The sequence below is a fragment of the Amblyomma maculatum genome, chromosome 2, assembly GCF_055883805.1.
Source record: "Amblyomma maculatum isolate TAMU_Amacu chromosome 2, ASM5588380v1, whole genome shotgun sequence".
NCBI lineage: Eukaryota > Metazoa > Arthropoda > Arachnida > Ixodida > Ixodidae > Amblyomma > Amblyomma maculatum.
Window position 1 is genome coordinate 18,247,376 of NC_139345.1, and position 23,302 is coordinate 18,270,677.

At 46.5% G+C, this 23,302-nt stretch overlaps 1 protein-coding gene across 1 annotated transcript in view; it reads left to right on the forward strand.

Moving 5' to 3' along the window:
* The first annotated feature begins 15,976 nt into the window (after nucleotides 1-15,976).
* The window catches only part of LOC146198080 (uncharacterized), a 123,129-nt gene continuing 115,803 nt past the window's right edge, over nucleotides 15,977-23,302 (forward strand). The window contains exons 1-3 of the mRNA XM_084591850.1: nucleotides 15,977-16,137; nucleotides 21,165-21,186; nucleotides 21,716-21,817. Of these exons, the coding sequence (XP_084447976.1) occupies nucleotides 21,717-21,817 (101 nt within the window). The 5' untranslated portion in view covers nucleotides 15,977-16,137; nucleotides 21,165-21,186; nucleotide 21,716. The remainder of the gene's footprint in view (nucleotides 16,138-21,164; nucleotides 21,187-21,715; nucleotides 21,818-23,302) is intronic.

The window sequence follows — 23,302 nt, forward strand, 5'->3', positions numbered from 1 at the left end:
TAGTTACGATGACTTCCAAGGGCTGAGCAGCTGGCCTTAGCTGTGACGTCACTCGGTCACGGCACACCGCATACGTATATATTCTAGTTCACTATAAGCATACGGCATACGCGAAGCTCGATCCAGCGTCCATATTACGGAAGAGGCCGCAACAAGCCAAGGGCTACCTGCCAGCCTCTAATCCGCGGGCGCACGACTCCCCGTCTGCATACGCGACGCTCTATCCAGCACCGCTGGCCAGCTCTGACCCGGAGGCTCAGCTCTACCTGGTCACAAGAGCTCGCAAACTGGCGAAAGCCGGTGGTGCCCTGGACTGGGGGCGCCAACCGCTCGTCAGCCTCGGTTGAAGAGGCGTTGAAAAAGATCCCCGAGCAGTTAATAAAGTTCACTCACTCACTCACTCCAGCACCGCACCGTCCATCTTGCGGAAGAGGCCGCAACAAGCCAAGGGCTACCTGCCAGCCTCTAATCCGCGGGCGCACGACTCCCCGTCTTCCCCAGCATGCGTGTCGGGGGCGGGGAAGAGGTCGCCCATTTCCGATGGAAATAAAAGTTGTGCAACCAACCAACCATCAGCTCTGGCCCTCGTAGTGAAGATTTTCGCTTCAAAAGTTACTCATAACCCTTACACTATGCGGTTGGTCTGGCTCTTGATCCCGTGTGGTGAGGCGAGACCAACTGTGCCGGAGTTCCCAGGTTCGATCCCGACCGTTAGCGGCTGCGTTTTGATGGAGGTGAAACGAAAAGGCGTCCGTGTGCTGTGCGATGTCAGTGCACGTTAAAGATCCCAAAGTGGTCTAAATTGCTCCGGAGCCCTCCACAACGGCTCCTCTTTCTCTCCACTTTCAATCCCACCTTCCTTTCTTCCTCTACGGTACGGTTCAGGTGTCCACAGAACAAGTGTGATAGATACTGCGCCTTTCCTTTCCTGTGAACCGAAAATTATTATTACTGTTATTATTAAGTACTCAATCTCGGTCCCTACCGCCCGCAGCTCCCTTTCGGTGTAGGCGGGACGAAGAGGCGTCCGGGCGCTGTGTGATGTCAGTCCACGCTAAAGATCCCTAGGTGGTCGAAATTATTCTGTTGTAGGCAGAGTCCACTTTCATGCCCTGCGCATGCGATGCATGCAGATGCTTTCCTGCTCCACTCGGTCAGCTCTCAGTCAGGTCGCATGAAAATGTCACTATCAAGTGATAAGGTCGAGCCATGTGACCTTCACTCAAAGTAAATGAAAATGTCACGTGGCTAGAGAGTACCACATGAACGTATGACTGATTTATTTATAGGAAGGGAAAGACACGGTAACTGTCTCACTTGATTTCTGTGGACACCGCAACCGCGCCGTAAGGGAAGGGAGAAAGATCGGAGTGAAAGTGGAAAGAGAGAAAGAGGAGCCGTAGTGGAGGGCTACGGAGTAATTTCGACCACCTGGGGATCTTTAACGTGCGCTGACATCGCACAGCACACGACGCAGTAATTTCGACCACCTGGGGATCTTTAACGTGCGCTGACATCGCACAGCACACGACGCCTCTTCGTCGTGTGCTGTGCGATGTCAGCGTACGTTAAAGATCCCCAGGTGGTCGAAATTACTCCGTAGCCCTCCACTACGGCTACGCCACGCGAAGTTGTTGCGACTGTAGGAAGAAGGAAAAGTGCACGGGCCCTGATTGGCTCTGTTGCTGAGCCACATCCGCTGCCTCGTGCGGACAGAAGAGAAAATAAAGAAGAAAGAAAAAGGAGAGAAAGACGCGCGTCGGCAACAGCCGTCGCGAATGCAATGACCTACAACAGATAAAAATTCAGTGGCAGGCTAGCCCCCGCCGCAAGCGGCTTTGACCTACCCGTCCCAACCCCGTAAGGCAGGAACAGCCCAACACCTTCTCGACTTTAAGAGGGTGCTGAACAGCCACCCTTCACCACCTATACCGTCCTACGCCACGCGAAAGTAGCGGTGGCGTATCGTCCAATCCCTCACTTGCAGAAGCGCAGCGAACGAGCGCCATTGAACGCCGCGCCCCGCCGGGGTGGTGCAGTGGTAAGACGCCCGACCACTGCGCCGGAGTACCCGGGTTCGAACCCGACCTCGGCGGCTGCATTTCGATGGAGGCGAAACGAAGAGGCGTCCGTGTGCTGCGCGATGTCAGCGCACGTGAAAGATCCCCAGGTGGTCGAAATTACTCCGTAGCCCTCCACTACGGCTCCTTTTTTTTCTCTCTTTCCACTTTCACTCCCACCTTCCTCCCTTCCCTTACGGCGCTGTTGAGGTTTTAGTCGAAACGCTACCTCGAATAGCCTGTCAAGTTAAATATGGCGAGTCGAGAAGCGCTAGTTGTTTCCGGATCTTAAAACAGTACTCAGTGCAGATGTATACAGTCAGGGTACCTGTAAAGATCATGATCGGAAGCTGCAGCTACGTTTCAACAGCTTATTCTGAATTATTTGTCTTGTATGCATGAACTCGACATAATGTGAGGTGAGTTGATAATTGGAAAGAAAAGGAGTCCTGAGAGGGAGAGACGACGTGACTAATCCTCTTTCCAAACCGACTCGGGAAAGTGCTCACCATTGTCAGCGGGAGCTGTGGGCAGATACTGTCGGTAGAGGGTGTTACACTTTCGAGGGAAATAGAAAGTTTTTCAGTCAGCTAGTTAAAAATAAATAAACCTTGTATCCACCGGGAATCTAACCTCCATCCCTTCGTTCCCCATCTGAGCGCTATACTAACTGCGCCGCGCCCCGGATCGCGAAACGTTCATCATAATTTTCCTTGTCTACCGTGAGGATAGCGGGATTCCGCGAGTTACAGATACTGCGCCTTTAATTTCCTGCAAACGAATTGATGCTTTCAATGGTATGCTGGTTGTGTGATTTACTGTAGAAGCGCAGTTTTGATTGGTTATTTATAGTCCTACAGAGCTTTCGCCAACGGGGTCTTAGATCTTCCACGTGGGGACGTCGTGGTGTTTGCTTCGCCGTCGCCTCGCGGGCCTATTGGACGGCCCAGAGTTGGTCACCGAGGCTGGGACTGCGCAAGGCAGCAGTATCTGTCACAATTCTCCGCGGATACATTTGCCATGCCGTAAAGGAAGGGACGAAGGTGGGAGTGAAAGAAGAGAGGGAGATAGAGGTGCCGTAGTAGAGGGCTACGATCTACTGCGCTATAATGGATTTCGCCTCATCGCACTTTAATGGTCCAAAGTGCCCTCTAGAATTTTTATTTCGTGCCAACAGTATGCATTTAGTTTTACCAAAAACTCTGTAAGTGGACGTTTTCTTGCTACGCGGCATCGCCGTGAAAACTACCGGCTGAAGCGAAATCGGAGATTCCCCCTCCCAGCTCCTGCACGTTAGGTCGATCACTGAAGAGAAGTATACCGAAAGAGGGAGAGAAAATACTTTATTTAAGACGCAAATTAAGTGGTCAACATATCCTGCGCCAGTTAACCAAGGTAAGCCGGTCTTCCATTATGTGCTGAAGACAGCCAGGCACTCAAGGAGAGGCTTGAAGGGAAGGGGATGTCGTAACTGGACTAGGCGGCAGGGCAGGTGAAGAGGCAGTGTTCTAGATTGGCACAGAGCGCAGGACAGTTGGAACAGAAAAGGTCAGAACGAAGACGGAAATGGAATTGTAGGGAAGGTGTAATAAGAGTGTCCGTTTGAATCCTACGAAGTTTATGTGCTTCAACAACGTTGAGATGTCAACGGGAGCGGGGTACGTGTCCAATGATGTTTTTAGTTGGCGGTAGTGTTACTTAATTGTGAGTCTATAGATAAAGGTCTGGTCTCGTCTTCTGGTCTGGTCTGGTCTGGTCTTCCAATATGGAGTGCTTTACTGCGGTAGCACTATAGTACTCCACGCCTCCAAAAAGTCGTTGTCCGTCTGCGTTTGTCCCGTCCTCTCTCACGATCATGCGTATAGTATTTTGCAGGATACATGGCCTGGCACTGATTGATCGGCAGGCTCTGTGACGTCACGAGATCGCATGTCACTTCCGCGCTGGCAGAACCTGTCAACTAGGATAGCTTCTTTGAGCTGGGAATCCAATCCACTGAGTCCCTTGAAACCTCGTGTCGGACTTGCTTCTGTTAGTAGACACGGTCATACAGCTTGGCTAAAGCTCGAATTTCGATACGTGTCGCTCCTGCCAAATTAGATAGCATGCATACATACATCAGCATACATCACATGATCGGCAGCATACGATATGTCAGCCGAGGTAAGTCAGTCGAGATCAAGAAACAATACATGGAAAGTCAAGGTAAGCCATTCAAAGCAAGGGCTAATTCGGGATTAGCCTCAAGCGAAACATCTTGAAATTTTACGCCTCTCCCCATAAACTTTTGTATTGTTAGCTCAATTGCTTGCGTCCATCTCACACACCCAAGAGCGTACAAAGCACATATAACTGATGGTGACGAGCGATAGCCTTGTCTGATGCCGCAAGTCCAAAAGCCAGCAGAGAAATTCATTATTGTGCGGGTCGCTCACAGCAACATTGTTTTGTCGTGTTTATGGCCGTTCCCAGGCGCTGGCCTAAAGGCTGCTGCCTTACAATCAATTGAAAAGGGCCCTGCTCTAACATCAATTGAACCGAAAGTGCTGGAGCAATGGAACTGAAAGAAAACGTGATTCTGATCGGACAAAAAAGCATTGATGGAACCTGGAAGACCTACATAAGACCGTCGGAGCTTTTTTGGGGGGTCCTTATATATTTTGAACTGTACACTGTCTTCGTATATATTCTGGTTCAGTTAATATATATTCTTATACTATTTAGAATAGCTCCTCTCTGGCCTCCTGCTGCTCCTTCCATATCATCTCGAAGCAACATAGCACGAGATGAACGTACTTTTTTATGTAACCAATATATAGCATTAAAATTTATAAGGATGAGACGTTACAGCTTATAAGACGCAGTTGGTATACAGAGAAAGTCACTTCTGATGGTAAGGAAAGCTCCCTGCGCATGTTAACCGTTGATAAGCGTTTACTAAGCAGGAAGCGAAAAAAAAAAAAAAAAAAAAAAAGGCTTGCTCGTAAAACGTGGACACCTCTGATGACCAACAAGCCTGGATTCGTCCACGCCTTCACACCATAAGGAGAGCCCGACTACGATTGTGATGCAGTCAACAGATCACACTATCTCATCTACCATCAGATCTGCAACTTTCGGACCATCCATCCTTAATGCATGCCGACAACCTATCGAAGAAAAACATGGTGACAGCTGCATCAATATCTCGCTGTTGCGACTTACCGAGTGTCCGCGGCACCTCCTATAGCCATGAATGAGATCATCATCCATAGGAGACTATACACATTATGTGCGTGCATGCAATTGGCTCGTGATCCTTCCAACACCAGAGCAGTGCTTCCCGTTGTACCTCTTGATTTCACAACGGACCAAATCCGGCAAGAACTCCTCATACAAGGCCACCGAATCACCCATTTCCGGTACTTAGAGGAACCGCATTCTATTTTCATGATATAGAAGACCGCAAACTGCCACGCGAAGCAATATTTTTCTCAGTGGTCACCCGCCTGTACCCTTCTCGCGTCAAGTGCTGACAATGCGTGCACTGCCTCAGTCTACATGATCGCATCGACGTTTGTCCTGACTGAAATAGGTTTGTACGCTACATTACTCGTGGAAAGCAATTAACTACTGGTCAATGACCTACAGACAAACGCCACGACAGCGAGGTCTTCTGCCTCAACTGACATGGTGAGCATCCCGCTACAGACCCTTCCTTTCTATAGCGTGACGAGCTGCCACTGGAGGACTTCGTGGCAAATCTCGAGCTGGTTGAAGTCGCGTCAAAAAGGCCAAACTTCCGCCATCCACTGACACTAATCCATAGCCAGCGCTCCGCACGTTAAACCGAACTTAAGCAGCCAAAGCTGAAATCGTGGCCGCCAAGCAGCCACAGTATATCAGAGACGCAATCAAGGCGAAAAGCAGCGCAGCCGACCCTGCAGTGTACTGCCTCTGCTTTGGGGCTGCAGCAGGCACCGCACGTCCCCCCGCCATCGTCTCGACGGCAGGGTGGCCATGACCAGCCATTACCTGCGTCATTGCACCATTCTGCATACACAGCACCAGACAATGCATCTGCGTCTGTGCAGGTACGTGGACCAGTTTCCATCCCTCTCATCGTCCCACCTCCCACCATATCATTTGAACATGCAACATAACAGCCGGCCGCCTCTCAGTAGCATTCTTCGCCACAAGACATTATCACAAACACCATCTCGCAAACATCGCCCGCGTAAACGCCCCAGTCAGCAACAAGAGGCTGTGCACCATGAATAATTCGACTCGGTCTTCGAAGAAATCCACCCCTCCACCCTTGTCGCAATGTAATATGGCAGTGGAACTGCAGATGACCCTGGGGAAAACAAAACAAAACAAAACAAAACAAAACAAAACAAAACTTCATCTGTTGCTTCAGCAAGGTATATTAACTCAAGCGCAGCCCGACATCATTGCACTCCGGGAAACAAACAGACAATTTTCATTGAAGTGTTACGATGTATACACTATTCAAACATTGCGCAACGACATCGTGGTACCTAACAAAGCACGACCACTTCCCCTATGACTACCACGTACGTCCGGAAGGATTTACCCACTGTATTATACGACACGTCCCGCGTGTATTCGCCAACACAGCAGCACGTCTTCACCACTACCATCGTCGGAATGTACTCGTCAGTGGTCACTAACACTTATTGGACACCATACCAACCAAATTCTTCATTCCCTGCACTGGACACAAGTTCCAGCAACAATGAAACTACTCTCCTGTTCGGTGGCTTCCACTATCCACATCCATACTGGGTCTATGGTTGTGAAACAGCACTCAGTTGGAAGCTGATATCATTCCCTAATAATCCTCTCCTTTAAACGACCCCTACACTCTCGCGTGACTCGGAATCGCCTAAGAAGCACACATACCTCCCCTCCTCTCCTCTCCTCTCCTGAATGAGGGGACTATGCTCCAAGGTATATAGACATCGACACGAGACCAAATGGGAAGTGATCACTGCATCCTTTAAATACGTCTCGCACATAGGGAAACGAATCCCTAAACCTAAAGCAACTCTCGATCAAACGAACATCACTTACTGTCCCGCGTTAGAAAAGACCTGGAAACAATATCCTCTAAAAATATCGACTCAGGCGCGTGGCGCTTTCCCTTCAATTGTCTCCACGCACAGTATACACAAACATGCGACATGCATTACACGCACAGATCACCCTCACATCGAACATAATCTTTTATGTATGGGAAGAACGTCTTTCATTGGGGCGCACATGGAAAGAGAACAGAACCAATCACTGGACACAAATGCGCATACATGAACATAAGCAAACGTGTGAAGCCTGTGTGCACCTCGCATCAAGCAACTGGTTGCCTTTCTGCGATACACTGAACGGACCAGAGCATCGCATTGCTACAAACGCGCGAATGCACCGCTCAGCTCAGCAGCTACGAACAGGGCGAATAAATTATGCAGCCGCCTCCTACCCCTCCGGTGACATCAATTGGTTCAAGTACGAAAAGGCTGTCTCAATCCTCTCCCGTACCTCAGTTCTTTGAGAGCGCAGACCGCCCTCGCAGAGTTCACTCCAGTCGATGTCGATCGAGCCCCGCTAATGCCGCCCATGTCTGCCACGAAAAAGACATCGCGTTTCGTGGGCGAGGGCTGAGTGTGCGAGAAAACTGCCTGCGGTTGCGTGGCCGCTACTATACAGCTAGACTGTTGCGAATGGCGGCAGGCGCTGAGCGTCGGGACGGCGTCACTCACCCTTTGCGCTTGTAGGCTCGACGATTCCCGAGAACGCACCAGCACATGGAGAATTCCACGCCGTTGTCGACACACTTTGCAGACGACGAATGGAGTGCATTTAGACCAACATGCGCACGTACTTCACGTTATCACATCACTGCAAGAAGCTTGCAGAAGGTTTTTGTCGTTGCCTACCCGGAGCACACGTCTTCATGAAGGGGGAATTTCCGAAGTAACTGTTCTCGGAGGAGTCAGAGAAGTTGCATGATGAGCAGCGAAAAGCCGAAGCCGAAATTCTCGTGAGTTTTACGCTCGTTTTCAGCGCATTCAAGCAGTCTCACGTATGTGACATACTAGCGACACATGTTTTAATGCGAAACCAATGTTCAGATGGTAATGAAAAACGGGTCAGTGCATGGTTTCACCCGCCAAATAGATACAAAGGTGGAAGTGCGCAGACTCATATGGATCGTAAGCACCTAATTCAGCGCATGCGCGAAGCGATAGGCGACGGCTCTTTATATCTTCACTGCAGTAATATGTCCATAAAACTTCCCTCCTTCAGCGCGTAGTGTGTGCGAGAATCTTTCTCGCTCGGGACCCATGTAAAGCACAGGGCTCATACCTTCGAAATGGGCATAGGCCAGTCCTGCGGCGAACGAGTAATCCCGAGAAGCCATGCAGGCGATGAACTGGCGGCGATGAACTGATCTGCTAAGCCTTGCGAGACTGGCGCAGCTGTCCCAATGCCAGGGGCCCGACGCGCGTCACTTGTGCTAGCGTACGGGAAGTAGAGCAGATGTGAAGAGCCGCTTGACCGAGACCACCAGCCACATGTTGTGTTTCCTAGAACTTCCGACACCATGGACCATGCGACACTCTCAGATTACGCCACCAACGTGACCAAAGCACCAAAGTCATTATTGTGGCGGGAAAAGGGCGGCAAGAAGCGTTGGTCGTGGCGACTTGTTGTCCCTAGAACAACCACAGTAAAACCCTAGACAGGGAAGCGATATTAGTTTTATTGCTAAACGGTTGATGTGCTTTGATACCACCATGAAGCGAATGCGTATTGCAATTAAGCGGAAAGCTTTGCCCAGTATGTGCTCTGCCATAATTTCTGCCCTTTCTGCGCTTGCGGATGACACGTATACGGAGGCAAGCTTGGGGGCGGTATGCTAGGTTGAAGTGGTTGAAGCAGTTGAAGCGTTGAAGCACTGAGTCGACTGAGTCTTTCTTTTCTTACCGCTTCCGAGATTGCGACCAGACCCAGATTTTTCTTCGCAGTATTTGTCACACGCTTTCTAGCAAAAAAAAAAAAAAAAAAAAAAAATCATACAAATGCGGTTTTTTTCTTTTTTGATGACGCCCATCGCACTAGCAGTTCAGTTCATGTACTTTGGGTTAGGTTCTCCTTGGGTCCACTATACGTATTAGCTTACTCGTCGTATATGTTCCATTGTAAATGTTCCCATTTACGCGTCTATGTCTGCAATATGCATGATATTCGTCACAGTATAAAAGAGTGCATACCACTAAACTAAACTAATAACTTTATAAGAGGTCAAAGATTGGATATTTTTCATTTATTTTTACAGCGCTGCAGTCGTCACGTATGTGTTCATACGTGTTTTCGCTTTCCGTCACTGCACTGGGGATTATTGCTGCATCTCTCTCAGGTATATCGTGTCGGAGAGCATATTAAAGCAGCACCGAGGATAAATTCAAGTAGAACTGTGTCGATATATTACTGCATCATTCTATGGCAAAAAGCCTATTCTTTCATCGGAAACTTCACGCTATAGGAAAGGCTGGAAAAGCGAGTGAGTGAGAGTGATCCTTTATGAAAACGGGTCTGGCACGAAAGCCTATTTATGGGAGAGGGGAAGTGGGAACATGAAGATTGCCCTATCTCGCGCGAATTCCCAGAGGGACAGCAGCACGGTTTAGGCCCTAGCATATTTACTTTAGTGTATAGTCGACTCACGGTGTGGTATGAGGTGCGTCTTGAGGTGCTTCGTGGCAGCTGGCGGGGGGGGGGGGGGGGGGGGGGTGGCTCGGACATGTCCTAGCATGTACCCTACTGTTGGAGGGGATCCGCGTTACGCTTTGCACTTGCTTTGCACACGCGACTGTTGCAGCTCGGTCTTCGGAGGGTCGCCAAGGGCCGTATCTCATAAGCTGCACAATTTCGCTTTTATTTCGTCAGCTGGCAGCATTAGATGAAAGCAGCGAACGGCCAGTCGCAGAAATCAGAAGATCGTCGGCGATAGCCATTGACACTCGTCTCAGCTGCTGCATCATGCAGCCAATGCTGAGCCGCAGTCGCTAATAAGCCAATGGTCCGGTCGCTTCCCACGGACCGTTTGAAAGACGCGGCTTTGTCACCTAACCCATGTCAGCATAGATCCTATTGAATGCGGTCCCACGCAGGTCGTCATTATTTCGCACGAGAAGCTGGTGCATGCGCATGTCTTCCTTGGGGGAAAATGACGTATAGGTGTCATCACCGGCCAATCTCGCGAGTGAACTAATAGCTGCGTGTGGGAATTTTTTGTAGCGAAAGGTGCACTACTGAGGGTTGCAAGCCATCGGCGTGGCACCGTGAAAGACGAAGAAGAAAAGAAAAAGAAGAAGGAAGGAGAATAAGAAGAAGAGAAAAGAAGAAAAAGAAGAAGGAAAAGAAGAGGTAGAAGCAGTAGAAGAAGAAGAAGAAGTAAAAGAAGTAGTGAAAGAATAAAGAAAGAAGGAGGAGGAAAGGAAGTAAAAGAATAAGAGGAAGAAAAAGAAGTAGTGAAATAATAAAGAAAGAAGGAGGAGGAGAGGAAGTAAAAGAATAAGAGGAAGATAAAGAAGAATAAAAAAAGACGAAGACAGATAACTAGGTAGTTGGTATACACGCGAATGACAGCAGCGAGTTGCTAGGACTTCGAACGTTGTGGCGGCGGCACATTAAATCCAGGTGTCCACAGAAAAATTCGCTGCAACATTCACAGCGATCGCTCTATCACAAGATTCAAGCCATGCTTAAACCCCCACAATTTATTATTATTATTATTATTTTTTACCCTGTTCCCACAAGCCAGCTTACAATGCATTTCACTTTCAACGATGATCACGGAGTCGTTGACAGTGCTGCATCTGTAGACATCATCGGTTTGCATCAAGTGGTTGCAAAATTTTTAGGTGTAATGTTCGCCGCTGTAAACATTTATTTGGCTCCAGGACAAAGACTGATATTAAGCCCAGAGATGGCCACAGAATCGATTTTTAAAAAAGAGCAAATGTTCCAAGTTTTCTTCAATTCTCTTTTATATGCTGCGGACAAACTACAGGACTTAGTATTAATCCGACAACATATATTTAACCGAACAAGATGATCGCACTCCTCATGCCTTCAGTTCTTAAATTTTGGTCAAAATTTTGCGTGTCCAGGCAGTAGCATCAAATATTATTCGATTCTGCATGTTATTCTGCATGTTATTCTGCATGTTAGCATTTACAACTAAGAAGCGGGATTTAGACTCCGGAGTGCAGTGCTTCGGAAATTTCGAACACCTGGGATCTTGAACGTGTACATATATGTTGCACAATATATGGGCGCCTTGCTTTTCGCCTCCATCGGAAAGCGGCATCCGCGGCAGGGATTCAATCCCTCATCCTTGGGTACAGCAGCCGAGTGCCTTAACCACTGCGCCACCACGGCGCAGGCGCGGACTACGCTTTCGGTTTGCTCAATAAAGAAATTGAATGATTATTTTGTTACGTTACCAATGAGCGTATGTAAGCGAAGTCTGAATCTATTCAACCTTTTTCGATTCTGTTGTATAAAGAAACATCGAAATATTAAAACTCAATGAGTACAACAATTCGAATCGTTCGTGTATCGCTAAGTATAGCACTAAAAAATTACAATGCAAAAACATTTTTTTTTTTTTACACTATAGTAGGAAATGCCGCAATAGAAGTGATTGTGGCGGTAATATATCAGCGCGACAATGGGGCGCGACAGCAGCGAAAGTGGTAAAGACTTAAAAATATACCTATATATTATTTACAATACGTTTGCTGCTAATACGGCTGCGGAGCGACTTCGATACTCTTTAGCGGAAACTTCCAGATTACAAAGCATATGTTACTCGCACACTTCTGACTTTAGCATGTTCCGTGAGCTAAAGAGAGCATCCGAGGATCCATTGCACCCCAACCTCAAACCAGCACAACCACGATCAATTGGAAGGGGATAGCTAGAACGACCGAAACGGAAGCAGCGCCACGTTACGCCATCCCCTTCCCTGGTGAGGGAAACATCAGTGTATCTTCCCTCTCTCTTTTGGCTGTTCCTTGAGCAGCTGTCACTCCCTTCTAGGAAGTGGCAACTTTTCGTTGTTTCTCTTTTGTGTAACGCGGCCTGATTATACGCTTAACGATGAAAAAGAGAGGATATGATAAAGGTATATAAAAGATTGTTGATAATATGATAGCAGTGCCTCGTTGGGCAGCAAAGGCTGAGGGAGCCTATCATTTTTGTCTATGTGCGATAAATATTTGCTATGTTAAGATGGTGTCCTGAAGATTCGTCACCTTTCGCGAGATAACCTTCATATTTATTCTAATCACCTTATCAGCTTTTGCACAGAGGCGTCATTGTTGTAGTTGAGATATGAAAGGGAAACAAGCACAGAAAAAAGCGCGGCGAGTTATTGATGAAGATCACCGTTATATCCCGGAAGAGCCCACAAAGAAGCCGGCGCTTAACTTTATCATAGTCAGAATTCAGCGGTGATGCGCTATCGCTGCCGCTCGAGGGCTCGAGCCCGGCCGTGTCTATCTTGGCAGTTCCGAAATCGGTCGCTATGCGGTTTGAAAAGCCCGCCAGTATGTGCTCACGCGATCACCTTCAAATTGATCATGACTACACGTGCACGCGATAAGTTAAGGTGCAAGATAGCATTCCATACATGACTGGATACAAGTGCAAGTCATAGTTCGCACCGTTAAAAATGTGAAATAAAAAGAAGAGAGATGGGGGAGCTGAATTATTATTCTGTGATTACGGTACGTTAACACCAGGCCTTTTCATTGCTTCTAATTGCTTCTAATTCTTCTCATTGCTTCTCTACTACTTTTTGTCTTCTCTTCGTACTTTCTTGTATACATTAAGCTTCAATGATCAGCTTATCTGACCAAACTGTTGAGCATCTTTGCTGCACTCTTTGCCGAGTGATTCATAGCCATTTCGTTTCGTTTTACTCCGCCGGGGTGGCGCAGTGGTTACGGCGCTCGACTACTGTTCCCAAGGGTGCGGGATCAAATCCCGGCCTCGGCGGCCGCTTTTCGATGGCGGCGGAAAGCAAGGCACCCGTGTGCTGTGTGATGTCAGTGCACATTAAAGAACCCCAGGTGGTCGAAATGTCTGGACCCGTGTGCTGTGTGATGTCAGTGCACATTAAAGAACCCCAGGTGGTCGAAATGTCTGGAGCCCTCCACTACGGCGTCTCTCATAGCCTGAGTCGTTTTGGGACGTTAAACCCCACAAACCAATCAACCAACCATTTTCATTTCTGCTCAGTCACTCTTAGTTAAACATTATCAATTTCACAAAACCGTTTCTCGGGGTTTTGTAATTGTTTTCTAGCGCAGACATACAAGCATAGACAGAAACGAAGTTGACAAGTCAGAGCGTTCTGTGGTGTCGACTTCGTTCCTGCCTGTGCTTGTCTGTCTGCGCTGAACACCAACTTCAGTAATGCACCAAACATAGTCGGATACAGGTAAAAAAAAAAGCGGCAAACAGCCCTCAAAGGACCCTCCTCTAACCAGTGGCATCGCTCCAAATGTGTGACGTCGCGGCACACACGGAGAGAGAGAGAGAGAGAGAGAGAGAGAGAGAGAGAGAGAGAGAGAGAGAGAGAGATTTATTATGAGAAGGCGTGAAATATTCAGCCCTATTCAGCCTCCTCAGTCCAGGAAAAAAAAAAAAAAAGTCTCCCGGACTTTTACCAAAATGGCCGCCTCCATTCCCGTGTCGCGGTCGCCAGATGCAGTGACGCGCAGAAAACGAAGTGGTTTCGTGAAAACTCGACAGTGCTGAAATTCGCCACCAGAATTCGTCGCTTTACTTTTTGTACTCTGATGAGCAAACGACTATCAATCGATTTGAGTAAAGGTATGTATTTTTGCTGGAACTCACGAAGCATTTAGGAACTATTTGCCAGTACATACTCACTCGAAGAAACCACGTACGTTCCAAACGCTAACTCGTTTTATTTTTTTAATCATTCGTTTATGCCCTGAGGCAATAACCAACGTTATTAAAAAAAAATAGAGGCAGCTGCTCTATCCGTTCGCGTGCTCATCGATGGTCAAGGACCGATGTTGCCATGCAGCTAATGTCCAAACTGAAGCTGAATACCAGAACCTTCTTTCAGAGGTTTTTGTATTCGTAATCTGCGCTTTAAGCAGTCTTTTTTTTTTTTTTTTTTTTGCATCGTTATTCTCACCTATTCGAACTTTTACTATTTTCCATTTGCAATCTAGTGTTGTTTTAATGTGCTTCTAAAATGTTGTTTGTGTTTTGTTTCTCTTGTCTGTTTTTGAACTAAGTGTTATCAAAGTGCTTCGTGTGTCCCCCCTATGTAATACCCTCCCCGGAGGGCCTTTAGTGTATTTGAATAAATAAATAAATAAATAAATAAATAAATAAATAAATAAATAAATAAATAAATAAATAAATAAATAAATAAATAAATAAATAAATAAATAAATAAATAAATAAATAAATAAATAAATAAATAAACGACCATTGGCTAATTTTTCCACAGGCCACCACAATTTGTGGTATCCAGAGAAAGAATTGTGTAATAGGAATTAAACTAAGGCAAGCTGGCCTAGACGCTTAGTAAAGAAGAAGTAGCCAGGAGTCAGGACGAGCGCAGACTCGCAACTAAATGTTGACGGAACATGAAAAGGCACAAATAGCAATAAGGGGACCTACGCACCCAGTGAACGTAAAGCACACACTAACAAAAATAGAGGAAAAGAAGTGACCACGCTGGATGAATTAACCGCATTTCAGCTTTCTATGAGCGACATGGAGGGCTCAAACACAGTACTTTTTTCCAGGCAGAAAATTCGCAAAAATAGGCACGGGACTTTCCCGCGCAAAAACCATCCGAAAGGCATTAGAGAACCTCAGATGGTGGAAATTTCTGGAGCCCTTCACTACAGCGTCTCTCATATAGCCTGAGTCGCTTTGGGACGTTAAACCCCATAAACCAACCAACCGAATTTTATACCCAGCTTTATATCCCATTAGGGGCCCTTCATGAGAGCTCATGTAGCCGTTACCACTACTCGCCGCTTCGAAACGCACGCGCGCACACACACACACACACACACACACACACACACACACACACACACACACACACACACACACACACACACACACACACACACACACACACACACACACACACACACACACACACACACACACACACACACACACACACACACACACACACACACACACACACACACACACACACACACACACACGCGCGCACGCACGCACGCACACACACACACACACACACACACGCACGCACGCACGCACGCACGCACACACACACACACACACACACACACACGCACACACACACACGCACGCACGCACGCACACGCACACACACACACACGCACACACACGCACACACACACACACACACACACACACACACACACACACACACACACACACACACACACACACACACACACACACACACACACACACAGAGAGAGAGAGAGAGAGACTGTAGAAATAAACTGTAGCGTTAAACTTGCAACAAAACGTGTGCTATTCTCTCACTCACACACACACACACACACGCGCGCGCGCACGCACGCACACATATCACATATATATATATATATATATATATATATATATATATATATATATATATATATATATATATATATATATATATATATATATATATATATATATATATATATATATCGATAATGACTGTTTTACGCCTGCATGGTAAAGGTAATATAAAATACAAAAGAAAAAACTGGTCTGTTGCTTCAGCACTGCGCATTCGATGAGGCTGCTCTCGCGTACGTAGACCTGTATAGTATGTCATGGCATTCCACAGATAATCGGTGGTCACATGGCTATCAAGAAACGAAGGATAATAGCGCATGCGCGAAACGTAAGAAGAGATTGCGTCGCCTAGTCGCGGTTCATTCGGCGCTAACTGAGACGTCGGCGAAGTCGGTTCCAGGCGCCTCTCGTAGACAGACACATCGCAGTACATCCGGTAAGTTACCTGCAAATTATTTTCACGGCCACTTCTTTCCACTCTATTCGAAGGTGCTACGTGGTTTTAATATCAGGGCTACATAAAGACAGCCGCTGTTTCCAAGCGACTTACTAACGTAACGCGACCTGAACCTCGCCGTGGTGCAGTGGTTAGGGCGCTCGCCTCTTTGCCCGGGATGCGAGGTCGAATTCCGGCTGCGGCGGCCGCGTTTTGATAGAGGCAGAAGGCTAGGCACCCGTGTGCTGTGCGATGTCGGTGCACATTGTAGAGCCCCAGGTGGTCGAAATTTTCGGAGCCCTCCACTACGGCGTCTCTCATAGCCTGAGTCACTTTGGGACGTTAAACCCCAAAAACGAAGCCAAGCAGCAAGACCCCTTTAGAAACAGAGTGATATGGTGTTCGAACGTAGTGTGGAAGTGCTGATATATACGTTGCGCTGAGTTCTGAACGCCGCCAGATAATAACGGTACTCTTATTGTTTGCAATGAAAAACTTAGACGCCCTCGATTATTTGTTCCAAAGTTAACATTAAAGCGCATGCGTCTGTCTCGCCTTCCCTCTCGTCCCGCCTGTTAGCGCTGCTTCTTCGTTTCGATCAAGCGTTCTTTTCCTCAATTTCATTAGGCATGGGAGGTCATTCATACAAATCGTCTCGTGGTAACAAGTAACTACCGTCTATTTACTTTTAGATTGCATTCCTATTGGAAGCTATAGGCCATCCTACGAGCACAGATCTGGGGTGTGGCAGAAGGTTTCATATTCACCGGCAATGCCGTGTTAACTGCGCAATGTCAATGCACCTTACTATATTGCTTAGAACTAACTTTGCGCAGAAGCTGTGGTGTACAGATGAACCACATACTGTGGGGGAAAAGCGAGTGGCACTAATTCCTCTTATAGGTGACCGATGTGGCGACTACAAACAGTGCTTTCCAGGGATCATTTGCAGCATGCGCATACTGCCTCTATTGGGTGCAAAAAAAAAAAAAAAAAATGAAATTGTGGTTTAGCTCTGGTTAACCCTAGTGGAATTGCGAAAGCAATGGTGGAAGCTTCTTTTGCCTGCTACATTATTCCCCTATCACGCCCTATCAGTGTAAGGTGCTGCATTATTTGGTAGACTTAAGCTCATTCTTTGAGGATGTGTCGCGAGAACGTAATCTACCAGTCCACATATAAAGTCACGCTTCAGCCAAGCCGTATATACGGGCCTGCGTGTCGTATAGGGGTAACGAAAATGCAAATGGTTCTGGCAGGCTGTCTGATATCACCCTCCCATATGAAAGGAACTACCCGAGTTGGCAGCTCCTGTCCGTGGCATAGGGGTAACGTGAATTCAAATGTCATGGCAGGCTGATTTTTTTATGAGGAGACAGTAGCTACGCCTCTTCACGGCGAAGCTGCGGCCACCCGAGGTCTCGCTTTGGCTGTCGGACTATTGCTTTCGCAATAAAATGTTGCATATCGTGTTTTTGAATCTGGGATTGTGGGTCAGTGTGCGAGGCGTCGAAAAGAAAAAAAGAAATTGTCCGCTTACGCACATGTAAAGGACAGTATCCTGAGCTGGCGCTTTTGCAATGAAAGTCCATGTCTGTATGTACTTCAGCCCGGCAAGCTGGATAGTAGCATCATTCAACCGTCACTATCACACTGCTGTGTTTAATGACATGGAATCGATGGATCACATGGCTTGAGATGTACTTTCTTTCTCGGTTTTTTTTTTTTTTCTGAAATTTTTCTTATTTTCACCACTCTTGAGTAAATAACGCGGACCATTTTAGTTGGCGTGCGCAACCTGCATTTGCGCAGGGCTTCTTTCTTGCACCCGTGAACTCCTTTTTTCGGCTCTTCTTTTGTACTCATCATTTCCTTCGAGCTGGTATACTGTCTGCTTGTTCTTATCTTGACGCCAACTATAAGCATACTTCTCCCTTCCGATGCTTAGAGTGGAATATCATCCTCGTTTCTGGTATTATTGCATACGAAATTAATTTATGCCAGAAAAAGGTTGTCTCCTAACCTACCTTCCTTCTGTGCAGCCGCGAAACACCGGCATCCAAAATGGTCATGTCTTATTTCTACTACGCATTTCTTGCATGGTTCGGGTTGGCTAGTATCTAATATATATATATATATATATATATATATAAATAAATCATAGGCCTGGGTGCGGATTGCGCTTCTTTTCTAGCTTCTGCCAAAGTCGTGTAAAATGGGCCTAAATGAAGTACTTATCCCTTCCTACGAATGTTTAGCGCCTATAAGGAGAACATATTGGCTGGTCTCCGATGGATTAATGCATAAAAATGGCAAAGTCATTCATTTCCAATAGACTACCAAAAATTTCTATACTTTTTAGCCCTCTTTCGTTTAGTGCACAAAATATAATTTACGCTCTCCGCGGATGTGACAGCGCAGATATATTGTTTTCCTCAAGTACAACTTCTTTCCGATGGAAAACAAATTTTCAGCGTCACATATGCCAGTGAAATTGTTTTCGCTGATTGTATATACCTGATACGCAACCCCGTCTCATGCCTGATCGTAGGCGTGCGCGGGGTTCTGCATTAGGAAAAGCAAAGTTCCATCACAGCCCCCCCCCCCCCCCCCCCGTCCCAAAACGCCGCACAAAGGCGAGGAATGGCTACAACAGTTATTTTGATTCGATGGAATTGCAACATGTATAAAACATTGACAACACTTGCATCTGGGATATATGTTACATATCTTTGGAAGGAGAATAACAAGCGCACTGATAAATGCACACGGAACGAAGGAAACATCAGGGCGAGCGCTAACTCTTTAGCTCTTGTCCTGTCGTTTTCCTCGTTCTCTGTGCGTTTATCAATGCGCTGGTTTTCCTCCTTTCACCATAAACTATTTTGCGCTTAAAAAAACAAAACAAGCTTCGCCATGCATGCAAAATTGAAAATGACACTATGATGCGCTTCTCACAACGGTTCATTTAAGCCCCCGCCATCCAGGGGTTACAGGTGGTTCATGCAGCGCAATATAACAGGTTTTCGGCCATCAGTAGTTTTTCAAAAAATTTCAAATTAAAAAAAAACTCGTAATTTCAAAAATGACTGCACAGGTACGATACGGGACAACTTGGCGCCCCACTATAAGACTATTAAGAGCCCCCCTCCCCCTCCCGTGCGCACGCATATGTGCCTTATACCCGTTAATTGTTGAAATGAAATGGAGCCGAACGATTTCGGATGCGGTACAAATGACGCAACTCACGGACGTAAGCAGTTAATAGTGGAAGCTAATTTGAATAAATTTCTTGGTCAGATTGAGATCATGTCGAGATGCGAGTGTCCAAGTAATGAACCCACCTTCCGTTACGACTACGGTACGCGCAGGTTTCTAGGCTGCCGTAGGCTGTCGCTTTGCAGCCGCAAGCCATCCAATGCGAAAGCGAATGGCTGGGGACTGCCTTGACGCATGTCAGAGGGGAATGAGGTCATGCTTGCGGTTCGAGACAGGCGCGACGAAAGCTGAATGTGTTCGGATAAAAGAGAATGACGCCCTCATTGTGAAGTTGTTTTGTTTTTAAGTAAATCTATTCGTTTATACATCGGTGGAATGGGGGTCTAATCCAATCGTTTTATATATTACGCGCTAGCCGGAGCAAAGCGGCAAACAAAACCGAAAGTGAAGCTGCGTAAGCAGTGTAACCGTGTAGCCATAGACACAGCTTATGTATAAATAAAATTAAGTTTTAATTTAAGTGCTGGTATTTATTTGACAAGGTTTGCTTAATGTGGCGGATATAGTGAACTAGTGGCAGAGATATTTCACAAGTTTCACTTTCTCACCGCTACGCGTCGTCGAACATGTGGGGGAATTTTTCTCCCCACCTCGCGTCAGCGGAGTGGCGGAGTTCATGTATTGCAGCGCGAAGACTTCGTGACTCCGTGATAACAGAATTACGTGATTAGTGCGGAGTAAATGCAGGTTCACATAAGGTGAGTCACTGTATCTATTTGGATTTTCGAGAGGCTAATTTAACTGGCGCTTGATCGGCAGCAGGCTGACAGAATTCTGGGAAGTGTGCTGCTTCCGACAGTTGCATCGCTTCCGCGAGTTGTAACAGCACTTCTTCGTATGCTTTTGCTGAAAGTAATTCGTGTAGGCTTTATAGTTCTCCGAGATGAATGAATTGTCTCCGATTATGACGAGAGCTTATTGTAGATCAGGAAATGAAGCTCGCTTTGCGTGGAAGAAAGCGCTTCCACAGCTCCGCGACGTCGCAGCTTGCAAGATTTGAGCGCTTGCGGTGGGACTGGAATGATGAGACATCCAAGAAGAATCATTCGCCGCTCTTCAGCACGTCGCAAAAGATATGCGCAACAGTACAGCTGAGTGGATTGGGATGATTTCTCGTGTGTACTGTGCAACTCTTGATTGCTCGACGGGTTTGCGTAGTGCTACGCTGACCTCGATTATGGAGACTGTTTCTGGAGCGTTTTTCAACTTCTTGTACAGATTCATTGCGCTTTTACAAACCAGCCAAGAATGTGTCGAGACTTTATCGAACAGGCTGCTAGAAAGTTCTTTCGTGTGACTTGCAGTCGTTTTCGCGCGCTAGCCCCGTACGATTCGAAATACAATATATCTCGCTAGTGATGTCACCGCAGTTATGCGGAACCCGAGCCGTATTTGTAAACTTTGACGCCAGCCGCGGTTGGAGGATTTGGCCCTGCGGAAATGTGTAAGCCGCAAAGGTGGTCGGTTTTCGTAAACAAGGACGCAGCCTTCTGACGCTTGCGCACAAGATCATGCGTAATTTATACTACTTGCAAGAAACTCGTCTGGGCGCCCCTTCCGCTCGTGTACCGAGTACATATGGTGCGATACTCAAGCTTCTTGTGCTCTTACCGCTTTTCGCTCACTGGGCGAGGCGTCTGGTGGTTTGATATCTGTCTTATTCTGTTCCTTCGATTCGTTGTGATCATTTTTTTGACATTTGCGCTGAATCTATCTTGTTTGTTTTTTTTTTCTTCTTTTTTTTTCAGTTCCAGATGACATAGACACAGGGTAAGCCATGTTTGTTTATTCTCGGGGGAAATCTGTGCTTTTGCTGCCTATTTCAGCGTCTTGCTTTAGCAACAAGGATGCTTGCAGTGTCGAGTACTACAGGCAGTTGTCACATTCTGTAGTCTTTTGAGGCTCCTTTTCTGCTGTCAGTTTTCCAGTTTGTATTCAGCTTGCTGTTGCTTACATAGCTCTTTATTTCATCCTACTTTACAAGTATGCTGGCTTGCTTGCTTGCGTACAGGCTACTTGTGCCTTCTGCAGAACCTTTTGAGGGCGCTTAATTGGTAGTCGTAATAGTCCCTGCTCATACCACTTATTTGCTTTTGCAGTGCGCTTCAATTCGCTTACATCTACAAGTTTTGCATCCCACTTAGTCAGTGCAGAGGTGTGCTTGTGTTTGAGTATGGGCCACTCCCATCTTACACAATTTTCTGGGGCATCTTAAAGCAGCCAGAGACGTGGTCATCACTATGGGTAGTTAGGGCCTCAGACTGCATGCTGCTTATGCGCTGGCATTTGCTTTGCACAGGATGTCGGCAAAGGCCTGTGGCTTGACCAGCTTTTCAACTGGGGCAATGGATGGTGGAGGTGCCAAGGAAGACTGTGAGAGCCGTACTGAGAGAATAGAAAGGTATGTCCTTGGGGGCCATCCTTACATAATGCATCGGAAATTGCTCTGCTATTCTTGCCATGCTGCAGTAGTGTGCTCTGCAGTGCTGATGGTCTTCAAGGACCATTCATTTCATCTCATACAAATGGATAAAAAAAAAGTTTAATTATGTTTGGGTTGTATGTATTTTTGCGTAAGTTGCCTGAGCAGTTATTGCTTATAGAACACATTGGTAACTGCATGAAGGGAAACAGTTTCCTGCATTGCATCTCAAATTCTTACTCAGGTTCGTAAATTACGATATTAATAAGAGAAAAAAAGGGGTACAAGGCCTCCAGCATTGCTGGCTAATGACTTAAATATTTAGATACTAGCTCACTATCCTGTCGTTTTATGGAGTCTGCAAACTTCATGTCTGTATTGAACGAGAGTGACTGCAGACATTTTCTGGGTACTTCATCATCTTGAATGATGGCTCTTTTAACAGTGTATTGTGTTTGACCTGAGCAGCTTGCTAAAAGCTCTTGGCTTAAATCATGAGTGGTCCACTTCTTTGCTCTGCTGTGCTTCGGGCCTAAATTTTTTTGGCATCCTGATCAGCTTTACTACCTCAAATTTTTCAGTCTTTGCTTTATATACTAGCACTTGCATGTTTCTAGTGTGGCAGGTGCTTGGTTTGCTAACAATTGAGTGCACTTTCTGTCTGGAGTTAAGGAACTCCTGTATTTTTGTCCTTTGTGCCTGCACTGATTTTACTGTAAGTTTCATGGTATGTGTTCGACACTCTTTTGATCTCTTGTGCTGAATTCCACAGCCAAGAAGCATTTTGTTGTAGTGGAAATTTTAATATTTCCCATTTTGTGTAGGTCTTTACCGGCAACCTTTGATGTGCAGTGCCAGAGTTTGCATATTTGCAGCTATTCTCTATGCATTTGCTGCAGGACAAAATCTCAAGCTTAGTTTTAGTCGCTTGGGACAAATAGTGATCAGAGTTGTTACATAGTCGCTAGTTTCATTGATCAACGTGCACATGATAGGACTTCAAATGGCTTGGGCTATGAGGAATTTGTAGTGTTGGGCTTTGGGTGACACTGACCACGATGGTTCTTTAACAGCACGACGTGGCACAGTAAAAGGATGTCTTGTGCTTGGCTAAACCAGAATATGGCTAGGATTGAACCAGTGTCATCTGGCTTAGTATTAAAGGGCTCTAACCACTGAGCCAACAAAATAGGGCCGTCAGGTTTGTGTTTAGAAGTGACCTGGCACAAGTATTATTAAAGTTCCTGCTTGTCACTGCTTTACCATATGCATAGTACAGTGGCTGTCATTGAATTCTAAAGAATCTGGTTGGTGGCTGAACATGCGTGCATAGCTGCATGTTCAGCTTTCTTTTTGCAAATGCTACATTTTGTGAATTCCGCTAAGACTGCAGTTTTTTAGCATTTTATAGACCCTCAATCGGAACAGGTATTTTTCTATCATTGTCCCTGAGATTTGCAAGCT